Raw genomic sequence first — 22,022 nt, forward strand, 5'->3', positions numbered from 1 at the left:
ACAAATACTTTTGGGGCCCTTATCTTGGTTTTAGTTTCTTATGCTAGTTTCTCATTAAAGTGTCTAATATTTTGTAATATTTATATATCAGTAGAATATCTCTAATCTGAATTCTACTGTTTTCAATCATTTCTGCATATCTGCAAAGATTGTCTATAACTTATGCACTAGCATCTCAATCAATCACCCTCCGATTAGTTATATCAGTCTATCCATACTTTTTTTTGAGTTTTTGTTTTGTCTTTCTGGATATTGAAAGGCTATAATCAATCAACATAGCTTGAGTCAATTGCTTTCCAAAACTTTTTGAGATTTCTATTTTTGTTTTTTTGTTTTTTTTTTGTTTTTGTCAAATTGAAAACTTGTTGAACCTATCAAATACAACTATCATTACAAAAAGCTAGGCAATAGGAGTATAAATATAATCTATGTACATGCACACACATACACAGCACAAACGCATCTAGCACTTGACTTAACCAATAAAACACTCCTTTTTTTCCATCTTTGCTTCTTTCATTCTTTGACACTGTTCAAAACTAACAGAATTTAGAGTTTTTACTGAATCTCATAGTAGATTATAGGAAGTTTCCATTACTTCTAAGATGTGGCTCCACAAAGAAAGCCATTATTGTAATATTTTCTCCTCTTTCATTTTATTCTAATTCAATTTTATCAGGTCATTCTTGCTAGATGAATGAGTTTTGACTGCAAAACTAATGCACTAAACATTTTAAAACAAAAAATTAAATTCCATTTGTTGTTTAGTCGAATAAGTGATTAGTCTTAGGCTATAGGAGAAAAGAAATAGATGGTTGAGAAAGACAATAGAAACAAGTACTAAACGTTAGTTTATCTCCGACAAAATAATACACGTTTCTATGTCTAAAATTGAACAAAGGTATGCTATAGCAATTGAACTAAAAACAAAAAAGAAACACACATATACACACATATATACACACATATATACACACACAAATATCAACAAAAATGGATTAGTCCTTTTGATTCTGTTATTGTTGTAATGTTTTGAAAGCAATACCCACGGGAAGCAATCATTTCATTAATTAAAGCACTCTTGAATTCAATAAGTCCGTTGATCATGGATTTTTTTTTTTTTTCACATTTGTTTTTCAAAAATAGATTAAGACATTAAAGCAAAAGACGGTAATAAGAATAAATGGTTCTTGTTGGCTTCTAAATTTACTGCTCCCTTTCCTGTTTTACCTGTTTCTCAAAAACCAGACTAGTATATATAAATATATATGTATATCCAGCATCCGTTGTAAGAATTAGTTTATCAAATTTTAATTTTTTGGTTTCTAGTTTCTAGTTTCTAGTTTCTAGGTTTTTGCTTATTATTATTATTCTTATTATTCTTCTCCTTCACTTGATAAACAACTTCAATAATGGTTAAGGTAATAATTGCAATTTCATCATACAACGAGATATTCTACGAAGATGGACAGAGAGCTGGAGCTTTGGTTTCAGAGATTTTAGAACCCTTTGTTGAATTTTACGAAAAAGGTTACGATGTCACCATTGCTTCCGAGACAGGTACATTTGGCTACGATGAACATAGTTTTGCTGAATATCCGTTGCACGGTAAATTTCAAGAAGCTTACGATGACCAAAACTCACCCTACAACAAAGCCATTAGACAACTCAAAAAAGCCAGTGACTTGTTGAACACAGACTTTGATGTGTTTTTTGCTGCTGGTGGTCATGGTGCCATTTACGATTTGGTTCATGCGACAAACTTGCACAAGATTGCTTTAAAGACTTTTGAGAATAACAAGGTGATTGGTGCAGTTTGTCATGGCCCTGCTATATTTGCAAATTTGAATCTTTCCAACGGACAACCATTGATCAAGGGTAAGCAAATTACCGGTTTTCCCGATGCTGGCGAGGAGGAATTAGGGTTGGAAGAGATTATTAAAAAGGACAAGGTCTTGACGATCGCGGAAATTGCCAAAAAGGAAGGTGCAAACTTTATTGAACCAAAGGATACATGGAGCAACTTTACAGTTGTTGATGGCAATTTGTTTACCGGAGCCAACCCAGCATCTGCCGTTGAACTCGCTAAGAAGATTTCTGCTGCAATCGACTCTATTTAGAAACCAGGTTGATCATTAGCTTAGCTTAGCTTAACATAGTCTAGTCAGTTAGTTTTGATTTTACTTTTTAATTTTATCATCTCTAACCATGTATCTTACTCATACAAATATATGCGCCTACATGATCGGGTGGGTTCCTCAAGTAGTTTACCAGTATACAAAAATGAAAATATTGTTTGCCATCAAAGTAGTCCTTTCGCTAGTGACTGAACAAATTTATTAGGCATATTGAAACTGCAGCACTATTTTTCCCTTGTCCATGAACGACATTTCGCAACAATGCTGAAAATTTAGCTGGGACCGAGCTAGGACCGAGTTCGGCACGAGTAATCTGATTTGGAAAAAAAAAAATTGTCCTTACATTTATTTCTTTTTTTCTTTTCTTTTCTAAATATATCTCCTTCTCTCTTATTTTTCATCAATTGTTTTATTGTTCTTTTTTTTTTTTAAATTTTTAAAAATTTCATTTCTTTCAATTCATAAATGTTATTTTATTTCATTTTTACTTTTCATGTTTTTATCCTTCTATCAAGTTCTATACACAAGAAGAATAGCAATTGTATGGAGCTAATCGTGTTTTCAAATTACTAATACAATTAACACAAACAAAACAGGAACTTTGACAAAAAAGAATGTACTTACCACACCATTAAACGTATTAAATGGATTGCACCAACAAACACTGATCATGTGGTATATGCAAACAATTTGTCATCAACAGTGCAAAATTTTCCCTTGTTTTTTTCAATTTTTTTATTTTATTACGTTCTTCATTTCATTTAGAATAGTAAGACAATTGAACAACAACAACGACAACAAGGACAACAGAATGACTGAAGGAAAAGAAATAAAAAAAAAAACAAAAACTGAAAAATGATGAGTTTTGCTGTCGTTGAATTAACAAGATGAAAAAGTTGAATGCCAAATCTGTTGTTTAATGTAAGACGATATAATATCACGTGATTGATGTTTTTTTTTTACTTTTCTTTTTCTTCCTCTCTTTTTTTTTTCTTGTGTTCCTTCGATAAATAAAAAACCGTTGCGGTTAAACTGTCAAATGTTTTAGGTAAACTTTAATTATAAGCTATAATTTGTTTATCTGCAAAGACTGTACAACCACACATTATTGAAGAACCAATTTCAATTTTTGTTCTTCTCCAAGAAATAAACGCCGTACTCGCTATTAACCAGTTCGAGTGGAGTAAAGGCTGATTGCAGAAGGACGTGGCGGGTGTCTTTTTTTACCTGTCACTGGACCAAAAGAAAAAAAAAAAATCAAACAAACAAACAAACACATAGTGTTATAATTAGTAAGCAATTGACACAAAAATCAAAGCAGTCCTGGTTCTAAAAATGGCTTGTAACATAAGCATCCACTCGAGGGAGTGGCATGCTTACGCTTACTGAAAGCATCTTTTTGGGTAATGGAGACAACAACTGAGCGGAATCCAATAGCGGCAATGAGGCAGTGTATGTGTGTGTGTATGTGTTTGTTTGCATTTGTCAGCATGTATGAAATTCCTTGTCAACTTGTTTTTATTTTCGGATGATATATAAATACAGCATCTTCAGATCAATTTCAACATCTAGTTCGTTTTTTTTTTTTTAATCCTTAATCACTTTCATTCTACATTCACTGCGATAACTTTAACAAAAATACACATTCACATACACAATGGTCAAGGTATTAATTGCTCTCACATCATACAACGAGTCATTCTATGAGGATGGTTCCAAAACCGGTGTCTTCATCTCCGAAGCATTGGAACCTTTCTTGGAATTCTTTGAAAAAGGCTACGACATTACATTTGCCTCAGAGACCGGTAAATTTGGCTATGACGACCACAGTTTGACCGACCATTTCTTGAAAGGCAAATTGCTCGAGGTTTATAATGACAAAAACTCAGCATTCAACAAGGCAATTGCACAAATCAAGAAGGCATCTGATTTGCTTGACACCGATTTCGATGTGTTTTTTGCTGCTGGTGGTCACGGTACCATCTTTGATTTTCCAAAAGCCACCGATTTGAAAAAGATTGCTGCAAAGACTTGGGAAAACGGCAAAGTTGTAAGTGCCCTTTGCCACGGACCTGCCATCTTTGAAAACTTGAACCTCTCCAATGGCGAGCCATTGATCAAGGGTAGGAAGATTACCGGATTCACCGATATTGGAGAAGAACAATTGGGTCTTGGAGACCTTATCAAGAAGAGCAATTTGTCCACTGTTGCACAAGTTGCTGAAAGGGAGGGCGCTGAGTATGTCGCACCAAATGGACCATGGGACAACTTCACCGTTACTGATGGTAACTTGGTCACTGGTGTCAATCCACAATCTGCTATCGATACTGCTAAAAAGATTGCAGCTGTTGTCGAATCTGCAAGCACCTAAGTTTCTTTAATTAAGTAAAGACCAGAGTGCTCAACAAATATTGTATAGAGTAACTAATTGATAGTTTTTTTTTTGCATCTAGCATGTATTTTTCTTTTTTTTAAATTTGAGTCATAAACTCTATTCCTCTAGTTTTCTGTAGCAGTGATAGTAATGCTACTCTTTTTCTTTCTGTTCTTTTCTTTAATTTTCAATTATCCACAAGGGGTGCATATCCATCGAAGAAGCTAATGTGTGGCAAAGAGTGGCTCTTGTAAATGCAGTATGCTTATTGGCCTTTGAAATTGTTACCACCCAAACTCAGGAATGATTATACAATCAAGATATTGACAATTGACAAAAAGGGGTTCAAAAGAAGAAAAAAAAGAAAAAGAAGAAGAAAAAGAGGAAGAAGAGGAAAGAAATTGACAAGAGTTGGTTGGTATCGACAATAATCTCGTCGAAAGAAGAAATTGATACTCACTTGCCACTAATTTCAAAAAATTATAGAGATCTGAGGGAGAACAGTGTTTTTTTTGCACCAAAATGTTTATGGATCACAATTATGTGATTTCTTTACTGATGGGATACAGGTCACAAGTGTGCATTTACGAATTGCTTTCCTACTTGACTTGATAAAATAAAAAATAAAAAAGAGAGAAGAAAATACTGGATCACGTGTTGAAGCATTTTGAAAGAAAACACACCACTGCAGCAGCAATAACAACAACAATAAAAAAACAACAAAAAACAACGAAATCGGTAGATTGTAGGAGTTTTAACAACAAAGGCTTTTCTTGAGCGAGCTACAAGCATTGACATGGCCAAAATATTCACTGTTGATTCTCGTTTACTACACCTTTGCTTTGCTATGGAGCATCCAAGAATAGTGGTTCAAGCATAGAGCTATTATTGTTGATCATTAAACTAACAACAAGAGAGCGAACAAAAAATAAAACATTAATAGAGCTAGAGTTTATCCACTTGTCTCTAGATAATGGTTCTCAGGTTTCTTCAAGATAATTTGCACGGCTGTCATAGTATAAATGGATCTATTGTAACTTTATAGATATTCCCCGATGCGGTAACTGGGCTTCAAATTTTAAAGTATTTTTTTTTTATTCAATTATTTTTTTTTTCTATACATTTTTTTTTCTTTATTTTGTTTGTTCTTCTCACTTTAAAAGCAAACAGAAAACAGAAATCTAATAGAAATCTGGCCCAACAATTTTATCAAAAGATAATAATAGTCTAATATACTCGGAATACTATACAGCTATCTCATAGTAAACCACTCCATAACAAGCACTCCCACCTCGATCATTACTTTACTTTACTTTACTATTTTTTTTTTCTTTCTTTATATCTATTTTTCGATTATCATCTATCATCAACTATATAATCTTTCAACACAGAGTATAGCACCATTAAGTTACAAGTTCATTAATAACAATGTCAGTCTCAGTTCTTAGCAAAATCAAATTCTACTTAAAGTCAATCATTTTTGGATCTGTCATTGCAGGATGCGCCATCTACGGAGTCATTGCATCCATACTTTTACGTATTGTCGGCAAGATTGAATATGCCCAGTACACGGTTGCCAGAGTCTTTTACCATACATTCCGAACTCTTCTCGGTGTTAAAATCACAATCAAAAATGAGCATTACCTCAAGGACCTTCCTGCAATTGTCATCTCCAACCATCAATCAGCGTTGGATATCCTTATCCTCGGTAAAGTTTTTCAACCTGGATACACAGTTACAAGCAAGGCATCATTGAAATACGTTCCGTTTTTAGGCTGGTTCATGGCACTTAGTGGGACTTTCTTTTTGAACAGAAGCAAGTCTGCACAAGCTAAAAAAGTATTGGATGGCGCCTTGCAAAATTTGAAACAACAAGAACGTGCATTATTCATGTTTCCCGAGGGTACAAGATCTGCTACAGAAGCATTGGACATGTTACCCTTTAAGAAAGGGGCTTTCCATTTGGCCAAGCAAGCGAGAATCCCTGTTATACCTGTTGTCGTATCAAATACCTCAACAATTTTTAATGCCAAACGCAAAATCTTCAATACCGGTGAAATATTCATCGAAGTGTTACCACCAGTGTCAACTGACGATTTAGAGACTAACGAAGATGTCACTAATATATGTGCAGAGGTGAGAAAATCCATGATTGAGAAATTAAAGAGTATCGGATACTCAAAAGCACCCGGTGTTAAGCCAAGTGAAGACCATTACCCTTCAGAGAACGAGAACCCAACTGACACGGAAACTGAAGTTATTAGTGAGCAAACCCCATTAGTCGCTGCTGATTAATACAATTGAGTAATTAATTGGCTAGTGATTCGTGGATATGTATAAGAAACATATTAGTATATAAATTAACAATTTAGACAAAAGCTTTTTTACACCAATGTAACTGCTATTGCCACCAGCGTCAAATCCAACACCGATACCAACACCAACACCAACACCAACACCAACATTAGTATCAGTATTAGTATTAGCATTATTACCAATACCAAAGCCAGCTCTAGAATTACCAAGATATAATTCAGTGCACTATTCTATTATAGCAGCTTTCTTCTTGCTCTTTTTTTTCTTTGATTTCACCGCAATCACCGCTGGTGTCTCGACGTTGGACACCAGTTCTGCAGCATCTCCAATCTTGTCCACTCCTAAAACTGTCTTTTTTGGGTTTGTTTTTTCTAAACTTTGCATTGCTTCCATCGTTTCAAGCTTTTCCAGTCTCTCCTTTTTACTCAATCTTTCTCTTTTCATTTTCATTTTCAATTTCTCATTCTCTTTCTCACTCTCTTTCTCAATTTCATCTTCGTTTTCGTTTTCATTTTTTTTCATTTTTTTCTTCTTTTCCTTTTCCATTTTCCGCGGATGCTCAATCGAAGAGCTTGCTAACTTTTCTCTTAGTGCATTCAAATCTATTTGGTACTCACCTTCATTACTACTTTCCAATGGTTGTACCAGAGAGTCCAGATTCAAATCAAAATCAATTTTGGCCAAACTAGAGGAGTCGATGCGAAGATTGCTCATACCTCTATTGTTCTTTTTCCCTTTATTCAGCTTTGACAAAGTCGGCTCATCGAAATCAAGTAAATTGCTTTCATCATAATTGGTACCATCAGTACCTTGGCCGCTATCACCAATTGTTTCTTCCTGCAAGATGGCAACTTTTTCCTTTTTCATCTTTGGTTGCTTCTTTCGTTGCATAGTAGTTGTGTTTGACTGCTCTCGATTCGATGCAGATGATAAAATACTCATAGTAGGACTCGAAGATGTCCTAACATCGCGGTCCAGGCTGGGGGATTTCGTCAGCGATTTCCTTGACAGACTTTTCTTCGATTTATCTTCATAATCAAGGTAAAAAGGATCATCTTTGTAACGATTCAATTTTTTGCTTCCATTACCAACTTCTTCACTAGATAATTTGATCAAAGGCTCGTCGGGTACTTCATGTTCTGTTAGATACAAATTGTACGAGTCATCAAAAGTAACAAGCTCCGGAACTTCAACCTCTGGGTGAATTTCCAGCTCCAAATCCAAACTATTTGGGACAGGAATATTTCGCTGTGCGTTTTTGGAAACAGGATTCAACGGGAAAGCGCTAAAGAAGGACGGTAATATATGACTGACCAACATAGGTAATTTTCTAGGTGCATGCAAAGATGATATTTCATTTTTATTAGGTTTATTCAAATCATCATGACCACCACCAACATCATCAATATCATCATCTTCAATAGCCAGGTACTCACCTGCAAATGGATTATCAGAGAGTTTACTGGCGAATGCAAAACTTCCATTGCTGTTGATTTGCTCGTCTGAATCCGAATTTGAGTACGCATCATCGGACTCACTCGACAGCTCGTCACTTAAATCAGAATCAATATCACTATCTTCAGAAGTGGACTCGCCTTCACCAAGTGTGGTGCCGTTAATACCAGTATTCCCCATAGCGGACTCATTCTTTTCCATTTTTTCTAATGCTTTCAATGCAGCTAAATCCTCACCAACCATGGCCTCCTGACAGAGTTTTAAAAACTCAAGCCACGACATTGCTCTTTCTTGTACCTCATAATTTGAGTGCTCCCTCCATAAGGTGAGAAAACCAATTAAGCGATACAAGTGGTAACTCAACTGATCATACTTATCTCTCGAAAGCTCCCCGTTGTTAGAGTATGCACGAATAGAATCTCTTACCAAAGCGTTGAAAATCTTGACCACAGTTTGTATAAGAATCGAAATAATTGTTGGAGCAAGTAATCGCAAACTTTCCACTAAGCGCTGATTTAGTTCAATATTGAGAAGATTTTTGAATATCTGAACTTTTTTACCCACTCCAACGACCAAATCCTCATCCTCTACCTCTAGTTCATCATTGTTATTGACTCCAACTTTCAATTCGTCAATGTATTCACCTAATATCCAGTAAATGTGTTTCAAGAGATCCGGCGCAGTGTCCACTGCGCCAATATCCAAAGCCACTTCCACAACAACGTTTTCCAACAAATACGCACGTACAGAGGGAACTTTTGTTGCCAATGTGGTAAACTCTTTACCCAATGCGTTAGCAATTTCTGCCCCAGAAGAAAGAGACATGGTACTTGATTTCAAGTTCTCGTCCTTCAGCAAGACTGTCAAGTTCATAATATCCTTGAGAACAGCCACATACCATTTGAAATTAGGGACGTTGTCATAGTTATCCCTTGAAGCAATCTCAAGTATCTTCAACGTAACTTCCAACTTTAAATTATCATCAACAACTTTCCCATCCGGTATAAGCTGCAAAAGCATTACTTTGACTACATCGACTATATTGTCTTCGGTTACCAAATAATTTGAGATTTCCAAAGCCTTTCTTTTGATAATGGGATCCAGTTCTTGTAAACAATCCATCACCACATCGGAAACACCATCTACGGACTGCAATAGCACCGGATAAATCTTTAAGATATTTATCAAAGCTAACAATCCAACAAATTTTAAATTTGAGTCTCGTGTTTTAAAAAAATTCATTAATTGGTTGATGCAAAGTCGCGCTGTTTCTTGATCCTTGTAAGATTCCGGAGACAACATCTGTCCATTGACGGCACAATTGATACATTCGTATATCAAGGATGACGCCAGTGTGCGCAACATTAATTCAATAATGGTGGGCAAAATCTTCTTTTTCATTCGAGGCTCAATCTTGGACAAGCTTTGAAATAGCTTCAAAATACGTATAATTAGCCAATTGTTCTTTGTCTCTTCCAATATCTGAAATAGTCTTGGCAAATAATTGAGAAAGATCTTTGGATTACTCTTTGAAATTTCACAAATCACATTGACCGTGGCACTAACCACAGACACATCTGGATCGTCCAATTTATCAATTATTCTGTGAAAGTTTATTTTAAGGCTCTCGGGATATTGCAAAAAGATTTTGTACATTGCCAAGATGGCCTTTTTCCGTATATAAGGCTTTGCATGAGTCAATTTCAACACCACATCGTCTATTATATCTCTTGAAAGATTCTGTGTAACAATGGTTGCTATCCCACTGAGCGCAAGCCCAACCTCTACATGGTTTGATGAGTTTAAATCCTTTTTGAATTGGTTGGTTGCCAAGATCAAAAGATCCTGTTCATTCTTGAAACTTTGAATAGCGGCCAAATAGCCAATTCGCTTTTGTTGAAACTTGCTTGAAGACATTACCTCTAAAATCTGGAAGTTGCACCAAGACATGTCAAACCCATACATTTCGAGATACGCTAGCTTGAGCACCGCCATCGCTTTAGTTTCAAGGTCTGTCGTATACAATTCCGACTTGCATTCTTGTATCGCTGTATCTAGGAACTTGGCAAGACTCTCGGGTGATTCTTTGGAATGTGCACGTATCCCTTTGATCAAATCATTGAGACTCTTTTCAAACAGTATCCCAAACGGCTTTAGTCGAGCCAACACTTCAGAGTTTTGAAGCTGAAAAGACATTTGGTAACTGCGTGTGGATATGGGTATATGTATATATATATATATATATATATATAAATATATATATATGTGTGTGTGTGTGGGTAGCGAATAAAATTTATACTGATTTTGTAAAAGGCAGTGTATGTGTAATATGTGTGTGAATTTACGTGAATGTGTGTGTATATATTTGTCTACGACTGTGGTGCCATGCACAATTATATTTCACACTATGAGTTTCGAAATTCTTTTATTTATTTTACTTTCTTTCTTTCTTTATTTTTTTTTTTTTATTTATTCCGGAGCGAGCAAAATCAATAGCAAGCCGCGACCGAGAAATGATATAAAACTCAAGATATTAATATGTACCAATCATGATTACCTCTTGTGCACCATGTTAAATGATTGATCAAAAAGACAATAATAGCAACAAACTTGGTGACAACGATGCAGAACAAGTAGAGAGCAATACAAGAGACATCCTGGATTTTGCAATGGCTAGTCTGGAAAACTTTAATTTCCAAAGACTCAGTGAACAAGAGGAAGAGACAAAACGAGTGATAGGACTGGATCATCAAAAAGAGCTTGAACAGCTTAAAGATTCGGATGAAAATGAATTAGACGTTAGTCTGTTTTATAAGAGAAGAACTACTAACATCAGCAATGATCTGATCACTTACTCAGAAACTGATGACGAATATGTACATAGCGATACAGAGAATTCTGTTGACTCACGAACTATTCTTCGTGATTTTGAATTGAGTGGCAATAACGTGTCAGGTCTCTTGGACCATGCTTCTTATTTTTCAAACTCATTGTTATCTGCATTGGACTCGAGTGACTTGGACAAGACGCTAGTTGTAGGTGCCCAGCTAAGCGGGAAATTAAACAATGAGAACCAAAAATTGTTAGAGCAACGCAAAATTTTGAATGAAAGTTTTACTCGATTGCACCAATTGTTCAAACAAAATTTCGAAACGCTCGGTTCTGATAAGCTATCCAGAGTGGAGCGTTTAAACAAAAATATAAAGTCCATTGAAGCACGTATAGAAAAGCTTCGCAATGGCACAAAGAGTCTGCTGCTCAGCATACCATTTAAAAAGAATAAACACCGTCTTGGACTTGCGCAAATGTATCCCATCGAGTTTCATCAAGCAAGAGATAAAGTATTGGAACGTCCAATAGATGAAGATTAAACTGTAGCTGATTCATTGACAAACGAGATTAATAGAATCTAGAAAAATGAACAGTAAAGGAAAACTGCAAAATGAGAAACAAAAAGAAATAGAATAAGGGAAAAGAAAAAAGGAAAAAATGGAATCAATAAAATGGGGAAGGAACTTTACAAACATCTATTAGGTCACGGTGTAAATAATACCAATACCATCAATCCAACTACCAAGATAGAAAAACATTCCTACAACTTGTGTTCCCGAACCTGGTGCTTCAAGAGACGAGACGTGTCCACCATTAGTATTACCAAACATTGGCGATACACGGTTTTGGTCAGTGACAAACTGCACAGCATCGACCCAAGCACCATTTCTGATGTTAAATTTAACAATGTGTTCTCCTGGTTGCAAAGCAAATTCCGAGTATGAATTTTTTTCCTTACCTACCAAGGCTGTACCCTCAGTTTGTCCATGTGCTGAATTAACAGGTGGATTGGCGTTTCTTTTATCGAATCCAAACATTTTTTTTGCATAGTTTCTTAATGGCAACTCTGGTGCTGGTTGCAATGGTGCTGATCCTGTACTCGTTTTATAGTAGAATTTAATGCCATCAAGTGCGCCACCTGCATAAACCCTTACTTTATATACCGACGCAAGTGGAAATTGCGTGATGTGGATTGGTCCTTTGGCTTGACCAAGTAATGAACTTTTTGCTCCCAAAAGGCTGCCTCTACCCAAACCAAAATCGCTCTCAATTAACTCCTGACGCAGTTCAGAAGAGTGCTTTTTGAAATTGTCAATAAACAAATCTCCGCCCAATGAGAGAACTCTTATTTTGAATTCGTCATTAGCGTCTCTTTTTACTGCTCTTAACTTTTGCAAGAACTGATTATAGTTCAAATTGATTTCTGATTGAACACCTGGGCCTCCATATCCAGGGGGTAAAAATGCAACGTGTTCTCTGGCAAGATCTCCATCTATAATTTCCATTAAAAAGATTCCACAATCCGATTTTGCAACGCTCTCACCCAGTGGTAATGGATACGCTGTAGGGGCTGAATTGTATTGGTACGAAGAGTTTGGTTTCCTCGTTGTGGAATATACCTTGTCAAATTGGTCAACAGGAAGTGCAAACGAGTCGTGGTATAAAAATCTTATCAAATCCAATCGGTTCCAATGACACGATTGAGACCACATGCCATTATTGCCAATAACCTCACCCTTGCTTCTAGTTCTCAAACACTCGAGCTCGCGTGTCATGAAAGATCTATTGAATCGCACATAATCTCTCAACATTACTCCATCGACTTGATGTGGGCACCCTAACGCATGTCCGATTTCGTGCATGAAAGCACCAAGACAAATATTCAAACACTCCCAGGTAGTACCACACTCATTACAATCATTTGCAACTTCATTTTTTGACAACCTAGTCTCATCCAAATACGATGGAGTAATCAATGGGAAGTTTTGAGGATACGAGTGAAGACCATGCGAACCAAATATAGCCATTTTCACTTCGTTTGTACCACCTCCAAGTGCAGCATGAGTAAGAATCATATCGTTTTTCTTGTCATAAGTCGAGTCAAGGTACATCACAGCACACTGTACAGCAGTTCCTTGTTCAGTGTTGAAGATTTCCGGTGTCTTTTTCACCAAATCAATCGCATGACTGAATAATCCTCCGTTATCTTTTGCATGTGGATTCTGTTGTGCCAAGTCAGGGCTGCGCAATTCGGCAACTGTTTTAGGACTGGTTAAGACATGCACTTTAATTTCATTATGGGGTGTTGGCGATTGAACAGTGTATCCGAATATCGTTTGATCGTGTGTTTCCTCTTCGGTAAATTGAAAAGATCTATTACTAAATCCAACAGACCGCATTTCGTCTTGCGTGAATGCTTGCATCATTCTTCCTGCCACTTTTAATTTCTTTATTGCATTCTCTAAAGTTGGTCGCTCGCCTCGATTAAGCCTGTAATGTGGTATGTCATAAACACCAGGCGAGTCTCTGGCTCGGATGATGCACAAGTGAACAGGTTTATTCTGCGGCAAGGGATTGAAACTTAGTTTCAACAGTCCCGTATCCACGACTTGTGGCTTACCTCCATTGTACTCTGGAAATCCAAAAGATGATATATATCCATTACTCATTATTTCCACCTTGAAATGATTTACTTCATTGGGGGATACATGAACAATTGCCTTGAATTGTCCATTATTGACCTCAAAATATTGTGGAGGGAAAACCTTGTTGTCATTGTTTATGAATCCAACAACTCCTCGTTGTAAATGGTGCGAGGTAGATCCGCTGACTATAACTGTTGGCGAGGAGACAATTTCGTTATCTCTGAAATTGAAGCTTATTGTCATTATGGCGGGGGGTGGGGGGGGGAAGATGTAAAAGCTGGAAAAGCAAGTAGAAGGTAGAGAGTGAATAGCGAAATTTGTTAGCAAGACAGGGTCTATAGTTAGAGAAATCCCTTTATTGGATAATTTTGACTTCTTCACGACTGCGCTTTATTCAATGTCTCCAAGCCTCGTTTGGTGAAGCTCACTTTCTCACTTTCTTACTCTCTCCCAAACTATTTTCGTACTGTTTGATACGTCATACATTTAAACCATACGCACCTTTTTTTCAAATGTTTGTTCTCCATATTTTCTTTTTTTTTTTTTTTTTTTTTTTTTTTTCTCTTTTCTGTCTTTTCTTTTCGCAGTCAAAAATGAAGGAAAGACAAAAGAGGAAATAAAGCGGAGTAGACACAAACTACTGCAAACATCAAGTCAAAATGCGCACGGTAGTGTGCATCGTTCCATCAGTTTCCCAAAGACAGATTAAATACAAAACACACACAGAGTTCAAAAAGTGTCTAGAGGCAAAGGACCTTTGGTAAAAATAAGACATTTCCAATGCCTCGAATTGTTGTATGCTGTTAAACCAATTTAATTATTTAATTACGTCAAGAATATTTCGATACGTTGCATGACCTCAAAAGTGGAGTGTTTATATTATCACCATCATCACTAATATTAATACTACCACCACTGATATTATTATTATTGTTATTGTTACCACTCCTAATATTATTATTCCCATAATCATTATTTTTTTTTTTTTTTTAATTTTAAAGTTTTCAAAATTTATACCAAACTATGGATAGAAAGAGAACATCTGAGGCGTTCTTGGCCGCCTCTGCCCATTGGAACAAGAAACAAAAACTTCAACATGAAACAGGTAGTATTGTGCAGCACAATCTGCCAAATGAGTCAAAGACACTACAACAAAAAGATACTCAAAGCTATGCATCGCCCATTCAACTACTCTATAACCCTAGCTATTCAGAAAATAAACTTGTTGAAGTGAACAAGGATACAGTTAGAGTCGCGGATTTGATAGGGTCAGCAGATTTGCAAGAGACATTTCAGTTTAATTTCTCTGTCGATTTGCCATTCTTTTTGACATTCTTGCACTCTAGCTTCCTTACGCGGAAACAAAATGGAAACAAACAAAAGAAGATAATGTTTATCACGGGTAGTCGTTTGTTAGACCCCGATTATGAAGAGACTGAGAGCATTACAAGCAATTATAATATCTGCGAAGTGGTTGCTGATATACCCACTCGGTTTGGTACACATCACACAAAAATGATGATAAATTTCTTTGAAGATCTGTCCGTGGAAATTGTCATCTCGTCGAGTAACATTACTAGACTAGATTTTGGCGGTCTAACTCAAATGGTGTGGCGATCGGGTCGTCTTCCTCAAAGCGGCGAAACTATAGGCGAGAAAGGCATTCAATTCAAGAAGGATTTAATTGGATACTTGAACAAATACAAAAAAGTTCCAGTCGATAAACTCGCTACAAGGCTAAACCTGTACAATTTCCTGAGCGTGGATGTTGAACTTATTGCATCGGCACCGGGAAAGTATAATTTGCAAAAAGACTCTTCTTTATATGGCCATGGAAGTTTGTACAAGGCATTAGAAAGGAATAATTTACTATTGAACAATAAAAATGTGGAACATAATGAGATCGATAATGACAAGCATAATAAAAAAAAACATTTTAACGTGTTGGCGCAAGTCTCTGCAATTTCGTACCCATTTTCTACTGAGAAATGGGCGACAGCAGGCATCTTCACTCATCTTTTATGTCCTTTAATTTTTTCCAAGGATGAGAAATTTCGATTACTAGCTCCAGGCAAAGAAAGTATCAAAAGACACCAAAAAGAACACAATTACACGCCGCATATAATATTCCCAACTGTTGATGAAGTTGCTTCTAGTACAATTGGATACGTTGCAGGAAGCGCAATACATTTTGATTATACAAGGTCTTTTGTACATAAAAACTACTTCACCCAAGCAATTAAGCCATATTTGAGCAAGTGGGATTCGAGCGATACAAAAGAGGTGACTGGTCGAGAAAGAGTTATGCCGCACGTCAAGCTATACATGTGCGATAATGCCGATAATTGGAAGACCATTAAATGGTGCTATATGGGTAGCCACAACCTTTCCAAGCAGGCTTGGGGAAGCAAGAAAGGAAACAAATTTGTTAATGACCACTCGGATGAGTATGAAGTTAGCAGTTATGAATTAGGTGTATTATTCACTCCAAAAGAAGGGACAACGATGGTGCCATCTTATAAAGAGAATAAGTCCTCTATTCGTGGTGACCACACTTTTGTGAGAATGCCTTTCCAGTTGCCGCCAGCTCTATATTCACTGCTGGATATGCCATGGAGTGGACATGTGAGTTATGGCGACAAGTTAGACCTGATGGGTTCTACCTACAAAAAAAAAATAGGCAAGTAAGTTATATAATCATTCATTGAACTAAAATATGGATTTGGCTTTTTCAACCTGTGTTGGGCCGTATTCTTCATTTTCAATCAATCTTCTTTTTAACGGAGGAGCCGCCTCTTCTTCTGAATCACTATATTCTGTATCATTGTCGAAACGGCCTTGATTACTTTGATCATAAGTAATAACGTCTTGCAGTGGCTCTGAAAAGGAGCGACGATCTGTTTCATTATGCACAGCGGCAAGTGGCTTTAAAATGGTGCGATCGATACCCTCGTTGGCAAGAAGCAGTCGCCCAAAAGCAAAACGTCTCATAGATTCCGGAGAAGCAGATCTTGATCTAGAACGAGAAAGGGAATGAGAGTCAGAACGTGAACGTGAACGTGGACGTGAACGGGAGGGCAAGTTGGGCGGTGATTGGGGTTGCTCTGTTGCCGATGTAGTCCTTTCACCTTCTCTTATGGCATCCAACTCTTTGCTTTGAGCAACACGATGTACAATTGGTGCCTCTAATGTCATTCTGTTCCTTAAAACAGTAGGATCGATTTCCCTGCCATCTTCTACGCTCTTATCACCAGCCGTGATTTGTATGAATTGCACATCTACATGCAGAGTGCTCTGGAAATCAAATAAAATTGGATCACCCGGTTGACGAAAATAGATGTGGAAATAGTCGTTTTGGTTTCCCAAGTTCGCATACTCTTCGTCAAACTGATCAACATAAGAAGATGCAGACGATGTAAAGTATCCCACAAGTGTTAGGAAATTTCTGAAATCGCGCATTCCAAAATTGACTAATACTCTAGCAGCTGGTTCTGGTTGATCGAGTGTGTCGTTCGGTACAAGATTACTATCGGCAAGTTCTTCAAGATTGATGGTAACAGTAACAGCCATGGGCTGTTTTATATAATCGCGGTCTTTGATGATTTGTTTTGTAAATCCACCAAACAGAATCTTGTCGTTCTTAATGTCAATTTTGAAATCCTCGGCAGAAGTCGGCACCATCTCCAAAAATTGTCGGGGAATAACCAAATCTATCATGATATGGTGCACCCTATTCACATCGCCTCTATTGTTACTTGTTTGCCTGGAATAGTCTTCTTTATACGTTGTTGCAACGGAAAGTTCTTTTTTGCTAATTGGTAAATAGCCCGTTTGATATTTCTTGATAATCATCTTTTTGTTCTTTATCTCTATTAGTAGTTTGTACTTTACGGTATGCGATGCGTTTTTATTCCAATTAACGCGTAGTAGAATGTATTTCAATCCATTGGAATCCAAATTGCGAAAAAGTGTTGCCAAATGACGCGAGTTAATCAAGAAAGAGTATGAGGGAGACGGAGTGATTGCAGTCTTTGGTGCAAATCCATCTTGCATCACATTACTAAAGTCCACCTCATATTTGCTAAAAAACAGTCGTTTGAAAAAAATCTCACCATGTGAAGTCCTGCTTAAATTGATAGCTGAAAGTGAGACTCCATCTTCTCGTACCGAAAAATTAATTCCTTCTGCTACTGCCTGAAGTGCAATCACTGATTTGGACCATAAAGTTTTATGTCGTTTATTCTCTATCTCCGCTAGAAACATGTAACAGTACGTTTGTATGTATGCGATTTTATTTTAATGAAAGACAAAAGATAAATTGTAAAGAAAATAAAAAAAAGGGAAAGGATGTGTGTTGAATGCAGGTTGACAAAGAAAGGCCGGATGCAGAAGAAAAATTTGTACTTGACATAGAATATTCAAGAAAGTGTTTGGTTGTCTATGTGTATCTATATGTATACGTGTGTGTGTGTGTATCTATATGTATACGTGTGTGTGTGTGTATCTATATGTATACGTGTGTGTGTGTGTATCTATATGTATACGTGTGTGTGTGTGTATCTACATATATATATATATATATGTATAAGTATGTATATGATCTCAGTAGACGTACGCAAAAATTCCAAATTTGGCGCGGAATCTGTTTTACATTTTTTCTTGTCTGTCTGGACAATACTTTTGACACTGAAATATATAAAGTGTTTAAACTCTCGCAGTCAATATTTGCGTATATAATTCAGTTTAGTTTAAATTCATTATCTGAACATGAGTTTGCAATCGTAGATCGGAGTACGCCGAATTTGTATATATACAAAAATATAAAACATAGAACGAAAAGAAAAGAAAAGAAAAGAAAAGAAAAGAGGAAAAAAAAAAATTTCCAATCTTTAGAAAGTATCAAGGTAGGACAACCACCACGAGTTCCATAATGACATTCAAGCTACTAGTTATCAATCCTAATAGTTCAGAATCAGTTACGGCGAATTTGAAGCCTGTTTTACCCAAGGCAAACGACGTTGTTTGGGAATTTTATACTGCTCCTCCAGCCGCGCCAAGAGAGATCACTGGAAAGCAGACATCGATCGAATCAGAACAAATCGTTTTGGAAGATATTAAGCAAAAAGAACTTTACAAAACATACGACGGCTTTATTGTCGGTTGTTATTCGAGTCACCCATTGATTACATCGTTGAGTAAATTGGCTAGAAAGCCTGTGATGGGTATTATGCAAGCAACTTTGGTCTATGCTCTTGCAAATCCGCAAGTGACCAAACTGTTTATCTTGACGAGTACTACGGAATGGGAGCCTTTACTAGATGAAGGCATACTTGATTTTGTAGGTGCCAGTGAGTTCCCCAGCCGCAAATTCCTGAAAACCCGCGGACTCGATGTCAGCGTTACTAGTTTGGCAAATGAGGAAGAGTATTCCAAAATTCGAGATAGACTTTGCAGTATACTCGCGTCTGATGAATCTTACAAGGACGTCGATTGTGTTCTTCTTGGCTGTGCAGGGTTAGCCGGGCTCGATGCAAAGTTGGCAGCTGATTTCCCACATATACGTTTTGTCGATAGTGTAAAAGTAGCTGGTACCATGCTTCATAGCCTTGCACAATACGAGTCGCAGTAATGTAAAGACAATTATATAGTTGACTATGAATAAAGTTGGTATACCAATCCGTATTGTTATGGGAGGATTGCTTTCTCTGTTGGCTGCTGCTTTTCTCCCCCTCTCTTTCTGCTAAATCTTTTTATTTTTTCTTTTGACTTTTTGCAGTTCTAGACTCTTTATTCAAGTGAGTTATTCTAAGCCGTGGACAACTATACGGAGGTTTTTTTTTTCTCTTCCTTTCTCCGTCTCTCTAACCTTTGATGTGAGCCCGGTTTCATCTTTTTCTTTTCTTCTTTTTTTTTTTCCCTTTTTTTTGGGGTGAGGAGGAAAGGGGGTGATTGTGAGAGTGGGAGTGAGTGTGAGAGTGGGAGTGAGAGTGAGAGTGGGACGTAATAGAGGGCGGTATATTTATCTCCGCTTTGCTAAAACCCCATGATTGCGACTCCAGCTGTGACCCAAATTATAAATTACATTTACCACGATCTCGACTAATTACTACTCATTCATTTCAACAGTAATAGACACTTCTACACTATACATTATGTCCTTTCTATTTAGAAGATCACTGGAACTCAATAGGCCTCGGAAGGCTAGAACCGAAGAGCAATTGCTGCATCAAAAAAAGGTTGCTGACACAGGCGATGAAGGAAATAGCAATAATGTGCCTGAATTAGAACCAGATCCAGAACAAAAGCCCGAACTGGATTTAGACCAGGAACATAAGCACGAACACGAATCGTCTGCATCTCCAATCGACGATACTGGATCCGGTAGTGAAAAGACCAGTTTGAAAAAAAGACCCACTTTTTTACAAAGTCTTATGCGGGTATCTAGTGGAAATGGGTCGTCATCATCTTTAAAATCCTCCACTTCGAGCTCATCTAGTCAGTTGAGCGGTATTCCACCTTTGCCACCATTGGTATTGGCTGATCACAAGGGCAACATAAAGAATAGACTATTGGATATAGAATTGGCAACCAATATTCAGAGTCTTCTTCCTGCTAGGCTACAACTCTTTGATACTTGGGATCTAGTCTATTCTTTAAGTCAACATGGAATGTCACTCAACACTCTCTACCGCAACTCAAAACCAGAGCACCAACTACAGGAGTTAAAGAAACGTAAAAAAGCTGAGAAGGGATACGCGGATGCCGTAGTCAAGAAAATGATGGTGGCTGATTTTCCTAAACAAGGTGGGTTCACAATTGAACAAAGACGACCGCAAGGATATATCTTGGTTATCAAGGATGAGCACAATGCCAAATTCGGTGCCTACTTGAATGAATACCTCAAGCCTATGGAACACAAAAGATATTATGGAAATGGCGAATGTTTTTTGTGGAAAGTCGAAAATTACGACCCATCAACATTGATTTCTCATAATGAAAAGCCGAATAAAGATAGTTCTGAAAGTTCCTCAAAGAATAATGCTACTCGGTTTAAAGCATTCATGTATACAGGTATTAACGATAATATCATATACTCAAATCGTGATTTTATTGCAATTGGCTCATCCCACGGAGAAAACGGATTATACCTTGATCAATCACTAAGCAGTGGGGTGAGCTATCCCTGTGAAACATTTGGTAATGAAATATTGTGCCTGAATACCAAAAAAAATCCGAAAGCTGGTTCTTTCAAAATCATGGGCTTGGAAATTTGGCGAGTAGGGACTTTGGAATAAACAAACTTTCTTGCTGAAACCAATGGTTATACTTTTGTCTTTTTTTCAATATTATTTCTTTTTTGTTTCTATAATTTTTTGTTTTAATGGTTTTCCACTTTCTTACATTCTTGATGTTGTATTACGATTACTAGAAGAAGAAAGATTTTTTTTTTTCCAGAAATTACCACTGGCAAGGTATTTCTGTCAAGGAGACTAGTGAATGTCGTTTTTGCCCAATTTCATCAATAATTTCAAAAGCTTTTTTTTACAACAAAGTCTCATTAGAGAATATGACATGACCACACTTATTTTTATTCTATTTCATATATGCACTTATTACACTTTATTTTCTATTCAGTATTTTTCATTGACTGAAAATACTTGCAGGAAAGTATATTATCAAGGAAGAGAAAAGAGAACGAAACAAAACAAAACAAAACAAAAGAAAAGAAAGAAAAAACAGCACCGGATATTCCGAAGAATGAACATGAAATTATATTAAACGAGTGGAGATGAGATTGGTTGGAATAATATATTCGTTAGATTATTTGTAAATAACAAGTAAAATTGTACATATTGCGGCTCCCCTCTTAATTTTTGTTTGAATAAGTATTAATAATTTGCAAAGCGTGTAGTATCCGATATTCGAATAATTAGCATGCACTCCAGAATTCTGAACTTCGACTTCTTTTCAACGGAAAAATAATTATATGCTTGACTCTGAAAATATAATAGTAAGTCTCGTATAAATTATTTTTTAGAAGAACCAAAATTCCTTAAATTGTTCACATTTGGCAATATAAAACTAAAACAACTACACCTAGTTAATCTATAGGTTGATGTTCTCATTGTATAAAGATTCTTTCCAAAAGAACATTTGTTATAAATAATACTCAATATTTTTTTTACCACAGTTCAAAATATTATATTTCTTAGATTTACGCCTACGTAAGACCGAAAAAAGAAGTATGACATAAAATCTGAA

At 36.6% G+C, this 22,022-nt stretch overlaps 10 protein-coding genes across 10 annotated transcripts; 7 read left to right on the plus strand and 3 right to left on the minus strand. All coding sequences in view use genetic code 12, as the record gives it.

The window, feature by feature from the left end:
* Nucleotides 1-1,412: 1,412 nt before the first annotated feature.
* On the plus strand, nucleotides 1,413-2,120 carry PVL30_002020 (uncharacterized protein; the record flags this gene model as incomplete). Its single annotated transcript, XM_001527164.1, has 1 exon — nucleotides 1,413-2,120. One exon carries the CDS (start codon nucleotides 1,413-1,415, stop codon nucleotides 2,118-2,120), a length of 708 nt encoding a protein of 235 aa, XP_001527214.1.
* Nucleotides 2,121-3,795: 1,675 nt separating this feature from the next.
* GLX3_2 (glutathione-independent methylglyoxalase) lies at nucleotides 3,796-4,509 on the plus strand (the record flags this gene model as incomplete). The annotated part of the gene is made up of 1 exon (XM_001527165.2): nucleotides 3,796-4,509. One exon carries the CDS (start codon nucleotides 3,796-3,798, stop codon nucleotides 4,507-4,509), a length of 714 nt encoding a protein of 237 aa, XP_001527215.2.
* Nucleotides 4,510-5,940: 1,431 nt separating this feature from the next.
* Nucleotides 5,941-6,807, plus strand: SLC1 (1-acylglycerol-3-phosphate O-acyltransferase; the record flags this gene model as incomplete). The annotated part of the gene is made up of 1 exon (XM_001527166.2): nucleotides 5,941-6,807. The coding sequence occupies one exon, from the start codon at nucleotides 5,941-5,943 to the stop codon at nucleotides 6,805-6,807; it is 867 nt and encodes a 288-aa protein (XP_001527216.2).
* Nucleotides 6,808-7,053: 246 nt separating this feature from the next.
* APL5 (AP-3 complex subunit delta) lies at nucleotides 7,054-10,479 on the minus strand (the record flags this gene model as incomplete). The annotated part of the gene is made up of 1 exon (XM_001527167.2): nucleotides 7,054-10,479. The coding sequence occupies one exon, from the start codon at nucleotides 10,477-10,479 to the stop codon at nucleotides 7,054-7,056; it is 3,426 nt and encodes a 1,141-aa protein (XP_001527217.2).
* A 380-nt stretch (nucleotides 10,480-10,859) lies between these two features.
* KXD1 (KxDL motif-containing protein 1) lies at nucleotides 10,860-11,654 on the plus strand (the record flags this gene model as incomplete). Its single annotated transcript, XM_001527168.2, has 1 exon — nucleotides 10,860-11,654. One exon carries the CDS (start codon nucleotides 10,860-10,862, stop codon nucleotides 11,652-11,654), a length of 795 nt encoding a protein of 264 aa, XP_001527218.2.
* A 159-nt stretch (nucleotides 11,655-11,813) lies between these two features.
* On the minus strand, nucleotides 11,814-14,003 carry PVL30_002025 (uncharacterized protein; the record flags this gene model as incomplete). Its single annotated transcript, XM_001527169.2, has 1 exon — nucleotides 11,814-14,003. The coding sequence occupies one exon, from the start codon at nucleotides 14,001-14,003 to the stop codon at nucleotides 11,814-11,816; it is 2,190 nt and encodes a 729-aa protein (XP_001527219.2).
* A 780-nt stretch (nucleotides 14,004-14,783) lies between these two features.
* On the plus strand, nucleotides 14,784-16,448 carry PVL30_002026 (uncharacterized protein; the record flags this gene model as incomplete). The annotated part of the gene is made up of 1 exon (XM_001527170.2): nucleotides 14,784-16,448. One exon carries the CDS (start codon nucleotides 14,784-14,786, stop codon nucleotides 16,446-16,448), a length of 1,665 nt encoding a protein of 554 aa, XP_001527220.2.
* Nucleotides 16,449-16,469: 21 nt separating this feature from the next.
* Nucleotides 16,470-18,023, minus strand: DDC1 (DNA damage checkpoint protein; the record flags this gene model as incomplete). The annotated part of the gene is made up of 1 exon (XM_001527171.2): nucleotides 16,470-18,023. The coding sequence occupies one exon, from the start codon at nucleotides 18,021-18,023 to the stop codon at nucleotides 16,470-16,472; it is 1,554 nt and encodes a 517-aa protein (XP_001527221.2).
* Nucleotides 18,024-18,690: 667 nt separating this feature from the next.
* On the plus strand, nucleotides 18,691-19,389 carry DCG1 (dal80p-controlled protein; the record flags this gene model as incomplete). Its single annotated transcript, XM_001527172.2, has 1 exon — nucleotides 18,691-19,389. The coding sequence occupies one exon, from the start codon at nucleotides 18,691-18,693 to the stop codon at nucleotides 19,387-19,389; it is 699 nt and encodes a 232-aa protein (XP_001527222.2).
* Nucleotides 19,390-19,912: 523 nt separating this feature from the next.
* On the plus strand, nucleotides 19,913-21,055 carry OXR1 (oxidation resistance protein 1; the record flags this gene model as incomplete). Its single annotated transcript, XM_001527173.2, has 1 exon — nucleotides 19,913-21,055. One exon carries the CDS (start codon nucleotides 19,913-19,915, stop codon nucleotides 21,053-21,055), a length of 1,143 nt encoding a protein of 380 aa, XP_001527223.2.
* Nucleotides 21,056-22,022: the final 967 nt, after the last annotated feature.

The sequence above is a fragment of the Lodderomyces elongisporus genome, chromosome 2, assembly GCF_030384665.1.
Source record: "Lodderomyces elongisporus chromosome 2, complete sequence".
NCBI lineage: Eukaryota > Fungi > Ascomycota > Pichiomycetes > Serinales > Debaryomycetaceae > Lodderomyces > Lodderomyces elongisporus.